This window comes from Portunus trituberculatus, chromosome 18 (assembly GCF_017591435.1).
Source record: "Portunus trituberculatus isolate SZX2019 chromosome 18, ASM1759143v1, whole genome shotgun sequence".
NCBI lineage: Eukaryota > Metazoa > Arthropoda > Malacostraca > Decapoda > Portunidae > Portunus > Portunus trituberculatus.
In genome coordinates, this window is record NC_059272.1 from 6,392,186 (window position 1) to 6,415,949 (window position 23,764).

The window sequence follows — 23,764 nt, forward strand, 5'->3', positions numbered from 1 at the left end:
AATACGAGTACAGCGGTATTTCATTAGTAATTCACTATCACTCAGTGCCACAGAGTCAAGGTTTTCCTCGTGGCATGAGCGTATATGAATACTAAGATATGATATCCATTATAGCAGGCAATAGAGGAGTGAAATCATAAACATCATGATGAAAGTAACACGCAAGCAAAAGAGTCACAAGAAGAAGAAGAAGTGGCCGAATGACCGCGAGTCTCCCACTTCATCGGTAGCTCATCTCATCTCTGCTTTATTTTTTGGTATTCCATATAAGATTTCACTTTATGCATTACAAAACAATCCTTTCTTAGGGGCAAGGTTTGTAAAAAGCTAATAGAAATGTTGTTTTGTGAACATAAATGCATATATAAGACAGTAACACCACCTGGAGAGGTGGTGTTCCCAGCAACCTCAGAGCAACCTGATAGCAACCTTGTCACCGTCCCTCCAAGCGTTCATGGATGCCATTTTGCTGCAAGAGGCTGCTCTGATGTTAAAGAATCTTGGATCCAGCTCCAGGAGCGCTAGAGACAGAGGCGGGGAGCCAGCCAATCACAGTGAAGCTACCACGTTTGGTCCCTCACCTGGCAAATTCAAACCCAGAAAATTCGCTAAAACAGATTTGGTTGTACGTTATGCGGACTTTTTGGTCAAACTTTATATAGTATGTTAAACTGGAAATTCATTAAACGAACGTTTGTTAAGCGGAGTATTACTGTACAGCTAAGTCTTGATTTATGCTTGTTTAATTTATGCGTTTTTGTTAATATGTGACCGAAAAAATATTATAATTGATTTAATTTGCGCGATTGGTTTGGTTATACACGATTTGGACCACATCTCACATCCCCCCCTATTATCTGTTGTTTCTTATGAGAATTACAAGTTTGTTTTACGCGAATTTTGAAATACACGATGCCTCTTGGAACGCAACAATCGTGTAAATTGAGAGTTACCTGTACATCTCATATCTCACCAAGAAATTGATACAAAAATATAAAAACAGGAGACTGACATCCTCATGCTTGGCGCTCTCACACCTACACTGCTGGTCAGAGCGGAAGGCGCAAAAGGGACAACAACTTCCATGCTGACCAAATTTCATTCATCCCTTTTTAAGTCCTAAACATACGGCGGGATTCGCTGTATGTCGCTATCTGACAACTCTGCAGCTCTAGTTGTCAAAGTAGATGATATGTTTCCTTAGTCAACATTCGTCTATGGTTCGTGGATTGCATTTGAATTTTCTTTCACCCTCCCTCATGGGCCCTTTTTGTGGATGCATGAGCTTAACATTGTGCCCTGTTACTACCTATTATGGGACCTAGGAAACTAATTAGTAAGGCCCAAATCTCATTCATTTGTGCCTCAGTTAGGGAGAATAAGTCAAATCAAGAAACTGCCGCAAACACTGGCAAAGGTCTCAGAATTGTTCAATGTTGTACCAAAATCTATCGTGAGGGAGGAAGAGACGCTTCGCCACCACCTTACAAGCCTGAAGGGCGTGAGCGCAGTGTAAGCCAGAGAACTCTGAACATTATTCAAAGACAGCTTTAGGCCAACCCTCCCATACACAGCAAGGAACTTTAGGCTAGGAACCCTCTGTGCTGGGTGGGGTGAGTGAAAGGAGTGTGCAGAGATATGTGAAAGGCGATATGGGATAACGGAGTTGCCGCACAGTTTCAAAACCTTGCTTCAGTCATGATTACCTTAACAGTAGGGAAGCAGTTTGTGTCTCAGCACAAAGATTGGGACTTAAGTAAGTGTCATAGGGTACATTAGTCAGATGAGGCAAGTTTTCAGATTACAGACAACCAGAGAAACTGTGTGTACCGCAGACCTAGTAGTAACCGTCACGATCCACACTACACAACACACACATTAAAATCCAAATTCTTTGATGGTGTTGGGTTGTTTTTCTTACTATGGTCTTGAAAAATTAGTGTTTTTGCCTAAGAATGTTTGTATGAACCAAAATAACTACTTTGAGCTCATTTTCGATGAGTTAGATGAGTGTATGGAAAAGTGCAATGCTGATACCTTCTTGCAAGATGGTGCACCGTACCATATGGCAAAGTTAATTGTTGACTGGTTTGATTTCTGCAATGTCAGTCTTTTAAAACCTTGGCCCGAAAGTTCCCCAGACATTAACCCTATAAAAAATCCCCAGGCGTACATAAAACTGAAGCTAAAGGAGAGAGATATCTCCTCCCTTCAACGCCTCCAAGCCGCTATTCAGGACATATGGGACAATATTGATGCTCAGTATCTTCACCACCTGGGTGATTCACTTCTCAGGAGACTTAAAAGGTCAAGAAGGCACGAGGGCACCCCATCAATCACTAGTTTAGGTGAATACCCTCATTAAAACATATTTTCTGTGTCGTTAATCTCCTTCATAAGATGTCACAGGTACCGCGCCTTCCACTCTGACCACCAGTGTATACAGACCTACCCTTGTAAAAGCTGATATATGATTGGCTAAAGGCGACATCACTCTAGCACTTTTTTCCGTTATCTTCAACTATTTCTGTTGTCTTGAGTTAGACGAAACACACCGTTTTCCTCTAGCATCAATTTTCAGTCAAATTAAGATCTATGATTTCTAATGAACACTTTTATATTTATTTATTTATTTATTTTATTTACAGTATATTTTTTTCTTTATCTTTCTTTCTTTTTTTTTATATTTTTATTTATTTTTTTTTTCTTTCTTATAAAAACTTAGTTTCCAAGGACAAATTGTGTAAAAATGAAAGGATGATAACTGAACTATGAGAAAAAAAAAGGGTTCACAGTACCACAACAGCAAATTGTATAGCAGGTAGAGCATAAGCATTCAGCCTGTTCCTAAAAAGGGTGACCGTTCTAACCCCTCAAACTACCGTCCTATAGCTTTAATCTCTTGCTTGTCTAAAATTTTTGAATCTATCCTGAATAGGAAGATTCTCAAACATCTGTCACTTCACAATCTTCTGTCTGATCGCCAGTATGGCTTCCGTCAAGGTCGCTCTACTGGTGATCTTCTGACTTTCCTTACTGAGTTTTGGTCATCCTCTTTTAGAGATTTCAGTGAAACTTTTGCTGTTGTGTTAGACATATCAAAAGCTTTTGATAGAGTCTGGCATAAAGCTTTGATTTCAAAACTGCCCTCCTACGGCTTCTATCCTTCTCTGCAACTATATCTCATGTTTCCTTTCCGACCGCTCTATTGCTGCTGTGGTAGACGGCTACTGTTCTTCTCCTAAACCTACTAACCCCTTCGCACCGGATGTTAAAAAAGCCCGCCTGTATGATATACGGGTGGTAGTGCCCCAGCTTGGAAACTCGTGCCAGCTTGTCATACTTGTCGTCTTTGTGTATTATGCTGCTATTTTTTTTAGTTACTATATCGCCTTCGAAGAGGAAAGTGGACGCTTCTCTCTTCGGAGAAAAGAGAGAGAGAGTGACATTTGCTAATATTTCAGACACAAGCGGGACGCATGTAGCTTATCTTTCGAGAGGAAGAGGGGGGAGAGGGAAACGAAGGGAGGAGAGAAAGAGAGAGAGAGAGAGAGAGAGAGATTAGAAAATTTGTTGTTTTTGTATATATGTGTGTGTGTGTGTGTGTGTGTGTGTGTGTGTGTGTGTGTGTGTGTGTGTTTTCACGAATGTTACAAGGCGGGACGCATGTAACTTATCTTTCGAGAGGGAGAGGGGGAGGGAGGGAATGGAGAGAGAGAGATGGGAACAGTCTATGCCATTGGGTAATTTTAGACACAAGGCAGGACGCATGTAGCTTATCTTTAGTGATTGGTGGAGACAAGGATGGTGGGAGGAGCACTAGGATTTTAAGGACAGCATACGGCGTGTGTAGTTGGTATCCAACACATTATACGGGACAACTGAACTGAAGAAAGCTCAGAAAAGAAATATGACGCCTACGTAGGCGTCACCGTATATGCTACTGGGGCTTCATGACGCCTACATAGGCGTCACCGTATTGAAGTGGTTAATAGTGGTGTTCCTCAGGGTTCTGTCCTGTCACCCACTCTCTATTATTCATTAATGACCTTCTTAACCAAACTTCTTGCCCTATCCACTCCTACGCTGATGATACCACCCTACATCTTTCCACGTTCTTTCAGAGACGTCCAACCCTTCAGGAAATTAACAGATTACGCGGGGACGCCACGGAACGCCTGCCTTTCAATCTTTCTAAAATTTCCGATTGGGGCAGAGAAAATCTAGTAGTTTTCAATGCCTCAAAAACTCAATTCCTCCAGTCTCTTTCTCACCGCCGAAATGTTGCATCCCTTTCTATATTTTATCGCTATTTTCATGGTAACTGTTCTACTGATCTTGCTAACTGCATGCCTCCCCTCCTCCTGCGGCCATGTTGCACAAGGCTTTCTTCTTCCTCTCATCCCTATTCTGTCCAACTCTCTAATGCAAAAGTTAACCAGTACGCTCAATCATTCATCCCTTTCACTGGTAAACTCTGGAACTCCCTCCCTGCGTCTGTATTTCCAAATTCCTACAACTTGTCTTCTGTTAAGAGGGAGGTATCGAGGCATTTGCTCCCCTAATTCTGGCTGACGGTTTTGGCACTTTTTTTTACTCTTTGGAGAGCCAGCGCGCTCAAGTGGGCTTTTTTCTAACTTTCTTTTTTTTTGCCCATGGCTGGCCCTCTTCCCTACGTAAAAAAAAAAATAAAATAAAATAAAATGCTATTGTAAAAGTGAAACATCATATAATGGTGAATAATATATCAAGAAATGCCTGTTTTTTTTATATTTTAAATGGTATTTTACCCAAAACAAAAAGAAAAGTTATTTTTATATGTATTTTTTATTTTATTCATTCATTCATTTATTTATTTATTTATTTGTTTTTATTCTTTTTATTTATTTATTTATTTATTTTTTTTTTTTTTAGGCTGAAAGAATTAATGGCACTTCAATGAAAGAAATCTATTTGAGTTACAAGTAGAGATATAACTGACACCAGAATTTTTACCAATACTGATATTGGTACAGTGCTTACTCCAATTTCATGAGTTCAAATTTTGTGATATGCCAATTTTGTGACCAAGGACCAAAAATTGCCATTTTAAAAGTTTCTCCATCTTGCTCCTTTCTCCCGGTATTGCGAGTGGTGGCGGGAGAGAGAGCGTTCCCGCAAATTATATATTAGCGGGAAACTCGTGCAGGATTATCATACTTGTTGTCTGTGTATTATGCTATTTTTTAGTCACTATATCGCCTTCGAAGAGGAAAGTGGACGCTTCTCTCTTCGGAGAAAAAGAGAGAGAGTGAGTGTGTGACATTTGCTAATATTTTAGACACAAGCGGGACGCACGTAACTTATCTTTCGAGAGGAAGAGGGGGAGGGAGGGAAGGAGAGGAAGCGAAGGAGAGAGAGAGAGAGAGAGATTAGAAAATTTTTTGTTTTTGTATTTGTGTACATCTATTTACCACGTTATTCTTTTTTTTTTTTTTTTTTATACTATGTGGGCTTTTCACGGAAATTTATGAGCTAAAGGGGATACTTTTTAGGGTACCTCCTATCTCAAAGCCCACTCGCTAGGAAACCGTTGTCCTGAGTGAGGAAGCCCGACCTGCACTCAGACCGTGGACAGGATTCGAACCCGTGCGCTTGGAGACCCCTTGGATCCCAAAGCACGCATGGTTCCACTGTACCACGGTGTGTGTGTGTGTGTGTGTGTGTGTGTGTGTGTGTGTGTGTGTGTGTGTGTGTGTGTGTGTGTGTGTGTGTATTTACCTAGTTGTAGTTTTACAGGGCCTGGGCTTTATGCTCGTGTGGTCCCGTCTCCATATCTACACTTATCCAATTTTTCTTTAAAACTGTGTGTGTGTGTGTGTGTGTGTGTGTGTGTGTGTGTGTGTGTGTGTGTGTGTGTGTGTGTGTGTGTGTGTGTGTGTGTGTGTGTATTTACCTAGTTGTATTTACCTAGTTGTAGTTTTACAGGGCCTGGGCTTTATGCTCGTGTGGTCCCGTCTCCATATCTACACTTATCCAATTTTTCTTTAAAACTATGTACACTCTTTGCTGATACCACTTCCTCACTCAAACTGTTCCAAGTCTCAACACATCTTTGGAAACTAAATTTTTAACATCTCTCAGACATCGTCCCTTCCTTAGTTTCTTACTATGCGATCTTGTTCTTCTAAAGTCATATTCTTCTCTCAGGATCAGTTTCTCATTATCCACTTCATCCATTCCGTTAATCAATTTATAAACTTGTATCAGATCCCTCTCTCTTCTCTGCTCCAAGGTTGGTAGATCCATTGCCTTTAGTCTCTCCTCATATGCCATCCCTTTAAATTCTGGAACCATTCTTGTAGCCATTTTTGCAGTCTCTAATTTTCTTATGTGTTTCTTTTTATGGGAGTCCACACAACTCCTGCATATTCCAATCTAGGTCTTATTTTAGTACTTATCAATTTCTTCATCATTTCCTTGTCCATATAGTGAAATGCTACTCCAATATTCCTTAGCAAATTATCGTCTCTCTGAAAATTCTATCAATATGGCTAACCGGTTGATTATTTTCTTCCATTGTCACTCCCAAGTCCTTTTCCTTTTTTACTTTTTCTAGTTCTACTCCATCTCCCATCTTATAGATTCCCACTGGTCGTCTTTCACTTTTTCCCATTTCCATGACATGGCTTTTGTCCACATTGAATTCCATCTCCCATTTTTTGCTCCATTTGCAGATCTTGTTTAAGTCTTCCTGTAGTATTTCACAATCCTCTTTTTGTTTAATGACTCTGCACAGTTTCGCATCGTCCGCAAACAGATTTATGTAGTGTGTGTGTGTGTGTGTAATTCACTGTTTGATCTGCTGCAGTCTCTGACGAGACAGCCAGACGTTACCCTACGGAACGTGTGTGTGTGTGTGTGTGTGTGTGTGTGTGTGTGTGTGTGTGTGTGTGTGTGTGTGTTTTCATGAATGTAGCTTATCTTTAGTGATTGGTGGAGACAAGGATGGTGGGAGGAGCACTAGGATTTCAAGGACAGCATACGGCGTGTGTAGTTGGTATCCAACACACTATACGGGACAACTGAACTGAAGAAAGCTCAGAAAAATAATATGACGTCTACGTAGGCGTCACCGTATTGAAGGGGTTAAGGAGACAGTAAGAGGGCCTAGACGGGTAAATACTGCCAATCAATTTTCAGGTAAATGTTTCCGTTGTTCAGGCCCACACATGATCAGAGATTGTAAAGAACAGGTGAGGTGTTTTAGGTGTGGAAAAGTTGGACATGTCGCTAGCAGGTGCCAAGAACATATTTCGGAAAACTAGAAAGGAGTAATTTCAGCTCCGGAAGTTGCTCTGTCATTGGAAAGGCGCGTTGTATAGGTTGTTTACCCATTGTCAATGTAGTAATAGGTGGGGTAGTTGGGAGAGCATTAATAGATACTGGTTGTACTACAACTGTAGTTTGTTCAAAGTTTGTTCGAAGCAGTAATGGTGAAGCTCGTGTTTGTGCTTTTGATGGCTGGCTAGTAACGTGCCGAACTGTGACTGGTCTTGAGTTGGTATTTGAAGATAAAGTAGTTAGTGTTTATAGGGTGCTGGTGTTAGATCAGTTGGTTGTTGGTGTGGATGTGGTTGTCGGAGTTGATGTTATCGATCAGTTGGGCGGAGTTACCATTGGTCGGGGTACAATTAAATTTGGAGACTCAAAAGTTCATGTCGAAGGTCAGCCAGCTGTGGCTGTAGTGCAAGGAGATGAGCAGCCTGCTAATAAAGTTGACGAGTCTTTTAACGGTGACAGTGTTCTGGAAATAAATGACACTGATTTTCATGCTAAGTTTGATGGGCAGCATTGGATGATAAAATGGACATGGAAGTCTGAGCATCCTGTTCAACTCAAGAATAGAGTGTCGTGTTACGACAAAAATATGGCAAGCGAAAAGCAGTTGGAGTTTGAGAAGGAAGTAGATAGATGGATCGAGGAGGGAATACTGGTGCCTTGGCAGGAGAATGTTGATACAGGTATTATTGCTCTCATGGCAGTGGAACAACCTACAAAGAATAAAGTGAGGCCAGTGCTCGATTTTCGTGAGTTGAATGCTTTTGTTAAGTGTCACACAGGAGATGATGATGTCAGTATTTGCAGTGAGAAATTGAGGGAGTGGCGCCAAATTGGTAAGCGTGTATCTCTAGTGGACTTGAAATCGGCTTATCTTCAATTGAAGATCGATAAAGAATTGTGGCCATACCAACTTGTTAATTATAAAGGTCAAACATTCTGTCTCATTAGATTGGGTTTTGGTTTAAATTCAGCTCCTCGTATAATGTCAAAAGTGTTAAAATATGTGCTGAGTTTGGATAGTGTTATCGGGGCAGCAACTAGTTCGTATATAGATGACATTGCGGTCGATGAAAGTAGGGTGTCAGTGCAGGATGTGATCAAACATTTGAATAAATACGGGCTTGTTACGAAACCTCTGGAAGCAGTTGGAGAGGGAACTGCAGTGTTGGGATTGAAGTTGTCGAAATCAGGAGACGAGTTGGTTTTTTGGAGAGGAAAAACATTGCCAGAGATTGGTGACACCCTTACCAGGCGGGAGCTATTTTCAGTATGTGGGATGCTTGTGGGGCATTACCCTGTTGCGGGATGGTTACGGGTTGCCTGTAGCTACATTATGCGACAGGCAGAAGGATTTCACACGGAGGATCTCGTTGGTGACTAGACTATGTGTATGATCAAGGAGGTTATGGATAGAGTTGCTAGGGAGGATCCCGTGAGGGGGAGCTGGTTGGTGCCTCGGAGTACTCATGGAGTAGTTTGGACGGATGCAAGTAAAATCGCAATTGGAACAGTGTTGGAGATCAAGGGGAAAACAGTCGAGGATGCTGCCTGGTTGAGAAAGAATGATGATTTTAACCATATTAATGTTGCAGAACTGGAGGCTGTTTTAAAGGGAGTGAATCTGGCGTTGAAGTGGGGCATAACTTCTTTAGAGTTGAAGGTTGATTCTGCTACTGTTGTGGCATGGTTAAAAAGTGTGATAAGTACAGAAAAGCGAGTGCACACGAAGGAAGCAGCTAAAATGCTCATTAAGTGCAGGTTGGGAAATCTGAGAGAGTTAATCGAAGAATTTGGGTTGAAGATTGAGGTATTGTTGGTACCATCAGATTGGAATAAGGCTGATATGTTAACTCGTGTGAAGAAGAGCTGGCTGGGAGCTGCCTCGACCGTTGAGAATGTACAAAGTGAACATATGTGCTCAGGAGTAATAGCGGATTTGCGTGCAGTTCACAATAGGCATCATATGGGAGTTGATCGAACTTGGTTCTTGGCAAAAAAGGTTGACCAGACTGTGGCAAGGAATGATGTGAAGAGGGTGTACAAGGTTGTGAGAGTTGTCAATCAATTGATCCTGCACCTGTAACACATCAAAAGGGAGAAATATGTACCAAGTTTAACTGGCAGCGATTGGCTGTTGATGTGACCCATTACAGAGGGGTGCCGTTTTTATCTGTGGTGGACTGTGGCCCAGGTCGTTTTGCTATTTGGAGAAAGTTAGTGAGAGAGGATGCATTGCATAGCTGATGAACTGAATAGCATTTTCTTGGAGAGGGGCCCAGTACACGAGTTGTTGATGGACAAAGGCACGGCTTTTCGGTCTCAAAATTTGGCTGATATGTTGCGAGGCTGGAATATAGATGGGGTATTTAGAGCTGCATACAGACTGTCAGGGAATGGGATTGTTGAGAGACATCACAGGACGGTAAATGCAATTGCTGAAAGAGGAGGTATCCCTCCCTTGGAAGCTGTGTATTGGTATAACAGCACACCAAGATATGGGGAGGATGAGTTATTGGTACCACAGCGCTCAGTCTATATTTACAAGTGGAGATACCCGTGGATGAAAAACCCTGATGTCGGGGACAGAGCAGCGAGAAGTTGTCTGTACATATTGGAGATTAGGTGTGGGTGAAACCTGCTGGTGCTAGGTGTTCTACTCAGTGGGGAAAAGGGACTGTTACACAGGTGAATTCTCCAAATAATCTTGTTGTCAATGGTATGCCGAGGCATGTGTTGGATGTCCAGCCAGTAGTACAACCACCTGCGGAGTGTTCTGGTGATGAAGAGGAGGAGAGTCTTCGGGAGGGAGAGGGAGACTCTGTGTCTGTTGAGCCTCGTCCAGTAAGGAATAGGAGGCCTCCCGCATGGATGGCAGATTTCGTTAATTAAGTTTGTTCTCAGGTTTTTTAATATTCTATTGAGGTGTTGATGGGTGTATTTGGTTTTTGTGATCTTAAGTTCATGGGGAGATGTGGTTTTTTTGGTTATTGTTGTGGTGGTTTCGGGAATGTTTTGAGAGGGTTTGGGCGCACCGTTTGCGGCTTGTGTGGGCTGTGCGCGGGTAGAGGGCAGAGCTGTGTTGGAGTTGGTGGAGGGTGGTGTTGTGGTTGGGATGCTCTGTCGTCACCGATATATTTTTGTTGTTTGCTCTCGTTTTACTCAGTTTGTCGTCTTGTTTTTGCTCTTGTTGTTGCACTTGTACTACAAAACCACATGGCATGACAAAACTACCCTAAACCTTTCATTTCATGCATAATAGTAATACAGTTTGACCCTTTTGAGGGTAGTAATCGGTGATAAAGTTAAAATGCAATCATCTCAATAGTAGGGTTGTATGGGTTGTCCCTCTCTTGCATACTGTACCTCAGTTAATTGTTTCTGTCTGGATTTGGCTGAATGGGCTAAACAAAAAAAAATCATTAAAACACCCTGCTACTCAAGTAGTAAACTGGGATAGGAGGGAAGGAGGCAAGACCCATTTAGACAAACACAATGTGCAGGTCAATTTCTTTCTAGTTAAAGCAAAGCACATAACAGATGACATTAACTTTACACACAGGTGCAGTTGCGAAAGTCATCCCCCCATTAATATATTATGCTGCAGTATTGTTTGATGCTATGTGAAGTGACTTCCTCATATGATATAATGCTAATGTGATATTAATGCTGTTACAGGTAACCGAGGGAATAGTTTCCGGGGTGGATGGGACCGTGACCGCCGTGGAGGCTACACTGACCGACGGGATAGAGGTGGTTGGATGCGTGACCGTGATTATGGACGTGGAAGCTACAACAGAGAAGGAGGTCGTGGTACCTATAACAGGGACTACAATCGTGGTGGATACAACAGAGAAGTGACCAGAGGAGGATATAATAGAGACAGGGGCAACCGGGCAGGCTACCAGAACAGTTGGAATCGCCCTCAGGTTTGTATTTTTATGTGTTCCAATATATTAGATATATGATCTCATCTGCTCTAAGTTAGTCATGTGCTGAGTGAAAGAACTCTAGATCAGTATCTATTTCATACAAGTTTACTCAGTTGAGCATATATTTATCTGTAAAATTTGTTATTTTGTCTTCACTCCAAGGAGTAAATGCTCCTTTTCTGTTTTTGTGCCAACTTTTTTGGGAGAACAATTGTGTATCAGACTTGATCTCTTTAGAAAAGCAGAAAATTCAAGGTGATTTTAGATACGAGTGATAGAATTTGTAGTAACTTTGGAAATTGTCACGATGTTGAAAGTAAGTTGTGTAGGTAGATTTTTCCAGTGAAAATGATAACAGTACAGTAGTTACATAAAAGCTTTCATGGCCGTGAAGAAACGTGTTCTCTGGAATGTTCTTTGAATGTATAGTATAGGATAACAGTTGTTACAGGGGATTAAGACTTTTTATCAGAATCTAGGTAGCTATGGAGAATTTTTTTTATTGTGATAGGTAGAACTGGCCAATGGCAGCAAAGCAGTTGAGCAATAAGGCTCACTTTAGTAGCCAGTCCCTGAATAGGTCTCGAAGAGTTAGCCAAAAGAATTGGATAAATGCTTAGAAACAACACTGATGGTACAGGCAACCCCTGCTTAACGAAGGGATTACGTTCCTAATAAACACTTCGTTAAGCGAAACTTTGTTAAGCGAACCGATTATAACAAGTTTAATCCCTGACTTGAACTTCCATTGAGAGTAAACAAAGCAAAAGTACATCATAGTACAGTGAAATGTTTAATGAAAGTAAAAATTATGAAGTTAAACATTTATTTAGGCAGTTTAATCTAAGTCATTATAATGTACACTAATGTATGTATGTACGTAACTTTATATTGTTGATGATCTTAAATTTATGAAGGGAGGGAGAGTGAAACGGGAAAGACACTAACCGACAACCTGTGGAATGTAAACAAAGGGTGCATCATTGTATCACATACAACACTTATATACCACATTTTCACTTAAGGCTTTCCATTTTATCCATTGTAGTCATGAGTTCAGGTGGTTCTTTTAGCTTGCAAGGAAGATACGGTCTCACCAGCCTTCTTAGTAGAGTCTGCTGACTTGAAAATAGTAGACAGTAGATGGAGTCAAGATGGTGGCGAGCAATGCTATTAGTTTTTTCGCCTCTCTCGTGTCTGTGAATAATATCCAGCTTCACTTCGAGAGTAAGAGACTTCCTGGTCTTAGCAATGCTAGGTGACATTGCAGGGCGTTTTGGTGGTAAATTGAGCGAGGGAAGACAAGCTGCTGCTGACGCTGTTATTGTTTTGAACAGGGGCAGTGAGTGGTGCGCGTGTTGTCTATGAGAGGCGCTGGTGTATTCAAAAGCCTGTCGGCTTGTGTGATACGGCGGGCTTTTCAAATTTGGAAAAAATTACATGGATAAAATTTCGTTAAAACGAGTTTGGTATTCGTTAAACGAGCAAATGGTAGTAAAATAAAACCTTCATTTTAGCAAAAATTTTATTGTGTGAACCTTCGTTAAGCGGGGGTTACCGGTACTATAATAAGACCCAGATTGGAATATGCAGGAGTTGTGCGGACCCCCCATAAAAAGAAACTCATAAGGAAGTTGAGAGACTACAAAAAATGGCTACAAGAATGGTTCCAAAATTTGAAGGGATGACATATGAGGAGAGACTAAAGGTTATGGATCTACCAACCCTGGAACAGAGAAGGGAGAGAGGGCATCTGATACAAGTTTATAAATTGATCAACGGAATGGACCAAGTGGATAATGAGAAACTGATCCTGAGAGAAGAATATGACATTTGAAGCATAAGATTGCATAGTAAAAAGCTGAGAAAGGGAAGATGTCTATGAGATGTTAAAAAATATAGTTTCCCACAAAGATGTGGTGAGACGTGGAACAGTTTGAGTGAAGAATTGGTGTCAGCAACGAGTGTGCATAGTTTTAAAGAAAAATTGGATAAGTGTAGATATGGAGACAGGGCCACATGAGTATAAAGGCCAGGCCCTGTAAAACTACAACTATATAAATACACACACACACACATTGGAGACTCAATACTTGAACTTAAGGGGACTGTCCGATGGCCATGGTATCGAAAAATCTGAAAAGTATCAAAAATCCTCAAAACCACCAGAGCATCCCCAAACATATGGCAACATAGTGATGGAGTATTTTGGGGAAATACGCTAAAATACGTGAGGTATTTAAACTTTAAATGGCCCCTGCCATGCCCATCACAGACCGGGGCTCCCCCCCTCACACACTCTGTACCATAAATGATGATGATAAGCTCGGAAAACCCATGAAAAGTGGTTTCTTTGGTAAGGAAAGGTGGACACTGGCAACTCAGTATTATGGCGTACCCAGGAACACACCCTCTTCCCTTACATTTCAGTGTCCATGTGACTGCGATAGTGTTGTGGTCAATGTTATGTTACCATGAAGAGGGCACAGAGTAGCAGTGTTGTTTGTTCAGGAACTCTCTCACACGGTCTTCTCAGGGGAGTTAACGAAAACACAGCTTGGGTTTTCCTTATGTTAACAATGCAGTTATTTACACTACACAAGGATAGTCTCGTACACACACACAGTCCACAGCTCCCTGGCAAGCGCCCGGGGGAGCACAATGGCCAGCTCATGTATTAGCCAGACTCCAACTAATGTAGCTCCATCTTGTCAATCTTTCGTCAGCAAAAACTCACTGACACCGGTGACCGACTCATATATTAAAGAACAGTTACAAATGCATTGGTTACAATAGTTAAAGTATTACTTAATTATAAATGAAAGAAATAACATATATGATAGTACTAAATATATGTCTATGCTGTTATATATATATATATATATATATATATAATCCAGCAACCAGAGGTTCCCACACTGAGCCTATGGGAATGTATACTGACTTAGCATAAGAAGTGCTTGCATATGAAAATGAAAAGATGTGCTTCTCGCTAAGATCAGCCTCGCTTCTCACGGCTGTGTGTAGAAACAAGGAAAAAATAATTATATACAATTCATACCCTAACACTGCTCGGTCACATACTTGCCGCGTTCTCGCGGCACAAAAAGAAAGCATACATAGATATATACTAACCGTGTACCTAGCTGTGTTAAAGTGTACTACAGGAAGTTCATGGATGAGAGTGAAATCGCCGCGCAACAAATATCGTGGCAGTAAGATTAGGTTAGGAACAAAGTAAATAGTTGCATAAATAAATAAATATTAATAATAAAATGATGGTACTCAGGAAGAGAGTCCTCCATGACCTGAGCCACTTTAGAGTAAGGAAAGAAAGAAAGATTTGTACAACAGGTATAAGAGAGAGAGAGAGAGAGAGAGAGAAGTTGGCAGAAAATTGACATTTGGGATAGATAAAATGATTGAAGTCGTAAAGTGGCAAAAATGTGAACTGCCTGATGACTTAAGAATCCTCGTTTACGTTGTGCCAATCGGTTTAACAATTGTGAGAGGAAATGATTCGGAAAAAGAAAACAATGGTAGCTATGAAACGGAAATTGAGTATAGATGCTGATATTGTTTAAACATGTACTTGGAAGAACAAGGCAAGAAAGTAATTCAATGCGTAAACTTGAGCAAGAAAGATCTTGTACACGTTCTCTCCAAAGGGACGAAAAACAGAGTAGCGTCACAGTGATACCGGTGTAAAGAAGGCGACACGCAGCTACTTAGAGTCCCTTGAGATAGTGGCATTACGCGGAAATGTCTTGCGTTAACAGAAAATAAAAATGCATGATGTGTTTAGTAAGAAAGCGTAAGGCAATGTGAGTAAGTCTATGACAAGAAAAAGAGAAACAGTTACGATGCTCTCGCTGGCATCAGAGAGGGTGTAAATGGAGCTGTTAGCAATCGCTACAGTGATAATATGACTATACATCCTCATCCCAAGCTGTACTAAAAGAATCTGAGAGATATTTAAGAAAATTATCAGTAACACATGCCTGTAGAGGCATGCACAGGGTGTCCATCAGAGTTATGTATAGTGGTAGCGAGTTGGCAGAGGTAAGCTAATGTAGGCTTTGGAAGCCAGAGAGTGTGGTGGACATGAAAGAAAATGAGGTAGCCAATATGGCTGGTGTGAAGTGTATAGATGGAGTAAATTGAATATTGCTATGCATGTGATTAGGAGTGCGATCGGAGATTGTAAGACTGAGTAGGATGACTAGCAGGTGGGATGGCAGGGGTTGGAGGAGAGTTACTCGGTATGCAAGTGCGACTATCCAAAGCTGGATCAGAAGCCTTAGTTATCTTGAGCCTGTCACTGTGAACCATTTCTACAGTATTGAGAGCTGGGTAAAAAACTGCAAACTTGTTACCACTACCCTCGCTGACAATTAAGCATGGACCCATGAACTTGGGGACAATTTGGTATCCCTCGGTGGCACTTGAACCATCACCATATCTTCTACTTTAAAGGTGATAAGGAGTTGCTCGCTTGTGGTGTTGCTGCATCATCTCATTCCTACAAGCAAGCAATTTCTCCCTAACCTTTTTATGTATGTCTGAAAACTCGTAGATGCTGGGAAGAGTAGTCATCTATGTTATAGACAGGCTTAGAGGGACCCGCCAACAAGTCGTATGGCAATCTCTTATCTACTCCATACAGAATGTAGTGCGGGGTTTTCACAGTTGATTCACATACCGAACCATTAATGCAAGCCGCAACCTGAGGAATCCAGTCTTCCAAGTTGTCATGTAAGCTAGTGACAACATGACGGAGGGCTTCAAGGATTTTACAATTCGCCCTCTCTACCAGGCCATTTGAACTTGGATGGTAAGCTACGGTAAACGTCTGTTTGATGTTATACTTAGCGCAGATCTCCGATAGCAAGGCATTTCTGAACTCCGTGCCATTATCACTAAGGAGAACATGTTGAGTGGTGTAAGGACAGAACAAGTGCGTAACTAATGCATGTGCAATCGCAGGCGCTGTCTTAGCTTTTACCGGGGACAAAACTACAAAACGAGAGAAATGATCTACGCAAACCAAGAGGTACTGGGAGCCTTGGCGACTCTTAGGAAGCTGCAGAAGGTCCATTGTAACTACATCCTAGCATAGGCATAGGACCAGACGTAATGCCCTTATGCTTAGCGCAGCTAATGCAACGCGAAACATGATCGACAACGTCTACTCTCATACGAGGCCAATAATATGCACGACGGACGGCAGCCAGGGTTTTGTCACGACCTGGATGTCCAGCTGTAGGGTGATCGTGCATAAGTTGTAGAATGACTGGAACAAAAACTTATGGAATAACCAAAAGATCTTTGCCTCCATCTTCATTTGGGCCTCGCCTGCATAAGACATTAGATGGTGATAAAAAGAATTGTGAGAAGAGTACATGTAAGGGGGGCAAAGTGGAAAGATCACCAGATTCCAGAGCATAAATTACTTTCCCCCATGTCTCATGCTTTCGCTGTTCCACACCGAGTTCCTGGAGAGAAAAATTATGTACTGGGAATGCTTGAGAGACTGCACTCACTGGAACATTCCGTGATAGAGTGTCAGCTATGACATTCGCACGGCCTGGAAGGTATTTGAACTGAGGAGAGTATTCTTGCAATGTAAGATACCAGCGTGCAAGCCTGCCACTGAGATTACGTCCCTTGAAAAGATTTGTGACAGCGACGTTTGTTCAGGAACTCTCTCACACTGTCTTCTCAGGGGAGTTAACGAAAACACAGCTTGGGTTTTCCTTATATTAACAATGCAGTTATTTACACTACACAAGGATAGTCTCGTACACACACAGTCCACAGCTCCCTGGCAAGCGCCGGGGGGAGCACAATGGCCAGCTCGTGTATTAGCCAGACTCCAACTAATGTAGCTCCGTCTTGTCAATCTTTCATCAGCAAAAACTCACTGACACCGGTGACCAACTCATATATTAAAGAACAGTTACAAATGCATTGATTACAATAGTTAAAGTATTACTTAATTAATTATAAATGAAAGAAATAAAATATATGATAGTACTAAATATATGTCTATGCTGTTATAATTACATATATATAATCCAGCAACCAGAGGTTCCCACACTGAGCCTATGGGAATGTATACTGACTTAGCATAAGAAGTGCTTGCATATGAAAATGAAAAGATGTGCTTCTCGCTAAGATCAGCCTTGCTTCTCACGGCTGTGTGTAGAAACAAGGGAAAAAATGATTATATACAATTCATACCCTAACAATAGGAGGAAGATGTACTGTATTTTACGACTTACAAGATGCACTTTTTTTTTCCAAAAAACTTCCCTGAAAAATACTAGTGCGTGTTCCAAGACTGCTGTTGTATTGTACAGCAACATCCAACCTCAAGTGACCTTGGACACTTAGACTGATAGCGACCTGGATTTGTATGTTGAGTCATTACATTATGATGTTAGCTTAAGTACTATTTAATTCAGCCTTTTATATGTAAACTCAGTACTTAGGTGTTACAAGTATTTCCAATACCGTAATCCTTCCTGCAGTGTACTCAGCTTGTGGAGAAAACGGGCTACTCCCTCGTCTCATAGCAACACACACATTTATGCACACGATCGCACACACATCATGCCAGGTGCCTTTATAGCTTTATTAATATAACATCCAAATGGCTTACTCATTCAAGCAAGAGTCAAAACTCCACTTGTGAATTATATTCCCATTTATAAAGCCTGTGAAGCATGACTGCAAAATAAAATAAATACAAACTGCAGCACTGACGCGTTCAGTTTGGGCGATCGGACAAGTGATTCTGTAATGTAAACAGTACATGCCGTCGCCCGCCACTAAAACAAGAAGAGATGGACTGTTTCACTGGTGTGTTTATTTACATAGTTTTAAATTTGTGGTGAGTGCTCTAGCAAATTTGTAATGAGTGGTGAAACAATAGTGTCTTGCAGACTCATTGCTACTGATGTTTTTGTGTTCAGTGGTCGGGTATATGGTGAATGTGTTCTTGTATGAGAATTACTTTTTTTCTTAGAAATTTCTTTCAAATATTAGGGTGTGTCTTGCTAGCCACAAAATACAGTATTGAGTATCTCGCCCGTTATTTCACACCTTGCAAGCCACAATCTAGCCTATTTTACCTGTATTTTTTTTTTTTCCCCTCCCCTCCTTACAATGTCCAAACAGACGGTGCGAGGGGAAATTACAAGTTGTACTCACCATGCATGGATGGAAGACACCCTTGCCTTAGAGCGACTAATACCTACAGTCATTGTAAGGGCGGCCAGGTGCCATACGAGTCTTACAGAATATTCTAAGCATGTCTAAAAAATATATAAGATGCACATGGTGGTGTATGAGCACAAAATATCCAACCCAAATAAATGTACAGGGTCTTAGAGGACGAAAATGACATCTCTGGGGTTTTTGCCTTTTTCTCGGTTTCCACTTTTTTATCATTCAGATCGTATCTTCTCCCACATTTCTCAATGGATTTTTAATTTTGAGGTATCATTTTGAAGCTCAATGAAGTTGCTACATTTACTTCTCATAGCATTTTTTTTTTTTTTTTTTTTTTTTTTGGTCTGGTCTCATGTAATTTTATGTATATATATATATATATATATATATATATATATATATATATATATATATATATATATATATATATATATATATATATATATATATATATATATATATATATTTAATTTAAAATTCATAATGGCCACCAAAATAAAAAAATTCAAAATTCTATGAGATGGAAAGTTTTGTTATACCACACACAGGCAACCCCCACTTAACGAAGGGGTTATGTTCCTAAAAAACACTTCGTTAAGCGAAACCGTTAAGCGAACCGATTATAATAAGTTTAACCCCTGATTTGAACTTCCATTGAGAGTAAGCAAAGCAAGAGTGCATCATAGTACAGTAAAAGGTTTAATGAAAGTAAAAATTATGAAGTTAAACATTTAGGTAGTTTAATTTAAGTCATTATAATATACACTAATGTATGTATGTACGTAACTTTATAATGTTGATGATCTTAACTTTATGAAGGGAAGGAGAGTGAAACGGGAAATACACTAACCGGCAACCTGTGGAATGTAAACAAAGTGCGCATCATGGTACCACATACAAAACTTATGTACCACATTTCCACAAGGCTTTCCATTTTATCCATTGTAGAGTCACGAGTTCAGGAGATTCTTTTAGCTTTCAAGGAAGATGCGGTCTCACCAGCCTTCTTAATAGAGTCTGCTGACTTGAAAATAGTAGACAGTAGATGGAGTCAAGATGGTGGCAAGCAATGTTATTAGTTTTCTGGCCTTTCTCTTGTCTGTGAATAATACCCAGCTTCACTTCGAGAGTAAGACACTTGCCTGTCTTCTTAGGAACGTTAGGCCATATTGCAGGACGTTTTGGTGGTAAGTTGAACTAGGAAAGATGAGCTGCTGGTGATGCTATTATGTTTTGACTGGGAAGTGAGTGGTGCGCGTGATCTTGATCGTGATCTTGATGCTACAGGTGACGCAGAATTTCTTCTGAGTCAGGCCTTTGTAAACTAACATCGTGTAATAGCTATCTATCAGCGAAAAAAAATTACCCACGTACCTCTTTATTTTCGATTTTTCAAAAATCTAACTGGACAATCCCTTTAATTCGTTCCAAATAGCTGTTCGAGTATCAAAAGTTAGGCTGTCGATACCTATAAATCGGGTAATTCGTTATAACGTAGCAAAGGAGGGGAGGAAGAGGGAGGTCGTCAGAGGACGAGTCACCATCCATGAAAGCATCTGGTAACTTTTTTGGTGTGATTCCTGTTAACCCATTAGTGGAGGGCTGTGGCTTCCTAACACTTGCACTCTCACTAAATTCCTTATTTTCACCACTAATAAGCATCTTTGGTGCCATTATAAGTTTCCAAATGAAAAACTACAGACAGAAGGTAGAAAAATGAAAAGAATAGTTTAAGTGTGCATTACAAGAACTGAAGGAGTATTGTAAATAAGATAGATTTGCTTAGAAGAGCAGCTTGTGTTGAAAATTTTGATATAATTGCATTAAGAGAAACCTGGTTAGATATGTCAGGGAAGGTGAAAATTGATGGTTATACACTTTTTCATAAGGATAAGGAAAACAGAAGAGGGGGAGGAGTGGCCTTGTACGTCAAGGACACTCAGCAATGTTGCATAAACAGCAGCATTAAGACAGACAGTAAAACAGAGTCTCCATGGGTAGATATTAACGACGGGTATCAATCAGCAGTAATGGTTTTAGTGTACAGGCCACTTAATGCTTGAAACCAAATAAACTCTTCCCTATGGGAGGAAATAGAGTAGCCAGGTACAGTAAGTTATGTGTGTATAGGGGATTTTAACTATAGGAATGTTGATTAGAGCTTGATTGTGGGTAACAGGGAAGCAGAAGAATTTCTTAGGGTCATTCAGAATAATTTTTTTAAAGCAAGTAATTTTAGAATTCATGGAGAAATAATATTCTAGATTTAATTCTGACAAACAGGGAGGAGGCAGTTACACAAGTGGAAGTTGGTGGCCAGCTAGGTAACGGTGATCACAAAGAAATAAGGTATACATTGAAATGGCATGAAATTTACAAAAAAGAACAATAGGAAAGTATCTGACTTCAAGAAGGCTAATTTCGAGGGCTTAAGGGGGTATTTACAAGGAGTTGATAGGTAAGGTAAGGTCCAGTATATAGGTAGAGGGAAGGCAGGATCAGAGAAGGGGGATGAGGTGCGAAGTTGGAGCAGAGAGAGAGAGAGAGAGAGAGCAAGGCGGTGATGGGATCTGGATTAGGATATGAGAGGAATCCTGGTCAGATGAGGGTTGGTAAGATGTGTATCTACTTTCTAATTAAAACACTCCATATAAAACAATAAAATCACAAAGCAACAACCCTAAACGGATGACAGAGATTAAAGCAGGTCAAAAGAGGAATATATATAAGAGGCTAAAGGTAGGAGATGAGGCTTTAAGGCCACTATACCTTTAGAACAGTTAAAAGGTTAACGAGGAAAGCTAAGAGGGAATAGGAGTTGAGGGTAGCCAGCCAAGCAAAGACGGACCCCAAGGGATTTTTTTCAGTTACATGAGACAAAAAACTGAGAAGAAATAGGTCCCTCAAGGACAACAAATGGGAAGATGGTTAGTTCAGTGGAATTGATGAGTAGAATTATGAATGAGTATATTTTAACTGTCTTCACCCAAGAGAACACAGGAATTCCCAGATAGCAAACAGATATTTAGGGGAGAGGATAGTGAAAAACTGACAGATATTCATATAACTAAGGCAATGGTAGAACAGGAGATAGATAAACTAAAGAAACTCAAGTCACCAGGACCTAATGAAATATATCCAAGGATCCTGAAAGAATGCAAGGAGGTCATCAACGAGCCATTAACGGTACTTTTTGGGATGTCACTGGAGTCAGCTGAGGTACCGATGATGGAGAGAGGCTAATGTGGTTCCCATATTTAAAAAGGGAGATAAAACCCTAACATCTAATTGCAGGCCTGTCAGCTTATTGCCACAACACTGCTGATGGCTCCTTCCAAACCCTTTACAAAAAAGTTAAAAAAGTTAATGTTTTCCTCTACACCGTTGGACACATGTATGATGACTTTTTCCGTAAAATGAGCCCTAATTGGTTTGTGACCATGACCTGCTATGCTAGCCTCACCTGCCCTCTCCCTCTAAAGACACAAGGGGAAGAGTGACAAGAGGGGGGACGGAAAGGAGGAGATGCAGCCGGGGGGGATTAGCACCCCCCAATCTCTCTCTCTCTCTCTCTCTCTCTCTCTCTCTCTCTCTCTCTCTCTCTCTCTCTCTCTCTCTCTCTCTCTCTCTCTCTCTCTCTCTCTCTCTCTCTCTCTCTCTCTCTCTCTCTCTCTCTCTCTCTCTCTCTCTTACAAAATTGCCAAAAATGATCTATTCCAGCTTTGCCCACCCAGAAACCCTCATGGTCCTCAAACTTGTTATTTTTGGGAAGGAGATTGGTGATGATAAGGAGGAAGGACTTGTTCTAGTTATTTACCATATACTACTTTTGTATTGGCAGAAATAGTAGTATTAGTATATTCCACTTGTTGTTTGAAAGTAGGAAGGTGTGGTAAACTGATAGGTGAGTGTATACTAACCTAACTTTTATGTAATGTGACAGTCACTAATCCAGCACTTTATAGGTTGTAATGATGTTGGATTAATGATAGGTGATCTATATTGAAAATTTTGGAAAGTGTAGTATACTAAAAGCAAAACCCTCCCAGTAGTATAACTTGGATTTATATTATGAGCCATTGGAAGTTAACTAGTGTGTAATGTTGAATAAATGGTTGTGGAGATTTTGTTTATGTAATTTTAAAGATTAAACATTAAAAAGAAGCATGGAAACCAGGGGAAAAATATTGATTTACTTTGTTTATAATGTCTTGAAGTCAAGTATGTAGTGTTTTAAAGTTAATTGCTGTATATGAAAAATGAATCCATAAATATGAAGCTGTTTTGTCCTTTTATAAATGAAAACATATGCTAAATATCATTTAGAACTTAGTTTTCAACTTGATTGATGAGTATATTTTTAGTGTATTTCATATTTAGAAATGGGTTTATGTTCTCATTATTTTTTCTTAAGTCTGCTTTGATGGTTTCCTGTTGTATTAGATATCTTGATTTCCAAAGAAGACAGCTATATATATTTTTTTTATATGTTTTGATAGCCTTTTAATTCTTGTTTCACATTTGACAGAATAATCAAGGAAATCAGAACTATAACAGTTACGGCAACTATAACCAAGGATGGGGTAACCAGAATTATGGTGGCTATGGCCAGGGCTACAGCAGCAATTGGAACCAGCAGTATTACCAACAGCAGCAGCAGACTCCACAGCAACAACAGCAGCAGCAACAGTATTGGGGATCTGTATATATATATATATATATATATATATATATATATATATATATATATATATATATATATATATATATATATACACACACACACACACACACACACACACACACACACACACACACACACACACACACACACACACACACACACACACACACACAGCAAAGCAAAAAGAACAAAGAAAAGGCATGGAAGAAACTTAAGAAAAACAGTGATGTATTATCAAGGGAAGGCTACAAAACAGCAAGGAATAGATATGTTGAAGTAAGGAAAACAGCACAGAAGGAATATGAACAGAGGGTGGTGGAAAACTGTGATAGTGACCCAAAAATGTTTTACAAATTCATAAATGGAAAACTAAATAAAAGGGAGGCAATAGAAAAGGTAAAAACGGGAAGAAGTATATGAAGATGCTGGAGATATAGCTGAAATTTTGAACGACAACTTTTGCAAAGTGTTTACAAAGGAGGAGCATTTTATGGGAGGAAGGCCTATGGAAATAAAGCAAATGCAGGACATCATGGTTACTAAGGAAGATGTAAGGAAAATTATAAGCAATCTGGATATTAATAAATCAATG

General features: G+C 40.2%; 1 protein-coding gene across 1 annotated transcript in view; it reads left to right on the top strand.

Annotated features, from left to right (window-relative positions):
• Positions 1-23,764, top strand: part of LOC123505349 (heterogeneous nuclear ribonucleoprotein U-like protein 1) — a 160,084-nt gene that overhangs the window by 116,014 nt on the left and 20,306 nt on the right. The window contains exons 11-12 of the mRNA XM_045256567.1: positions 10,999-11,249; positions 23,017-23,190. Of these exons, the coding sequence (XP_045112502.1) occupies positions 10,999-11,249; positions 23,017-23,190 (425 nt within the window). The remainder of the gene's footprint in view (positions 1-10,998; positions 11,250-23,016; positions 23,191-23,764) is intronic.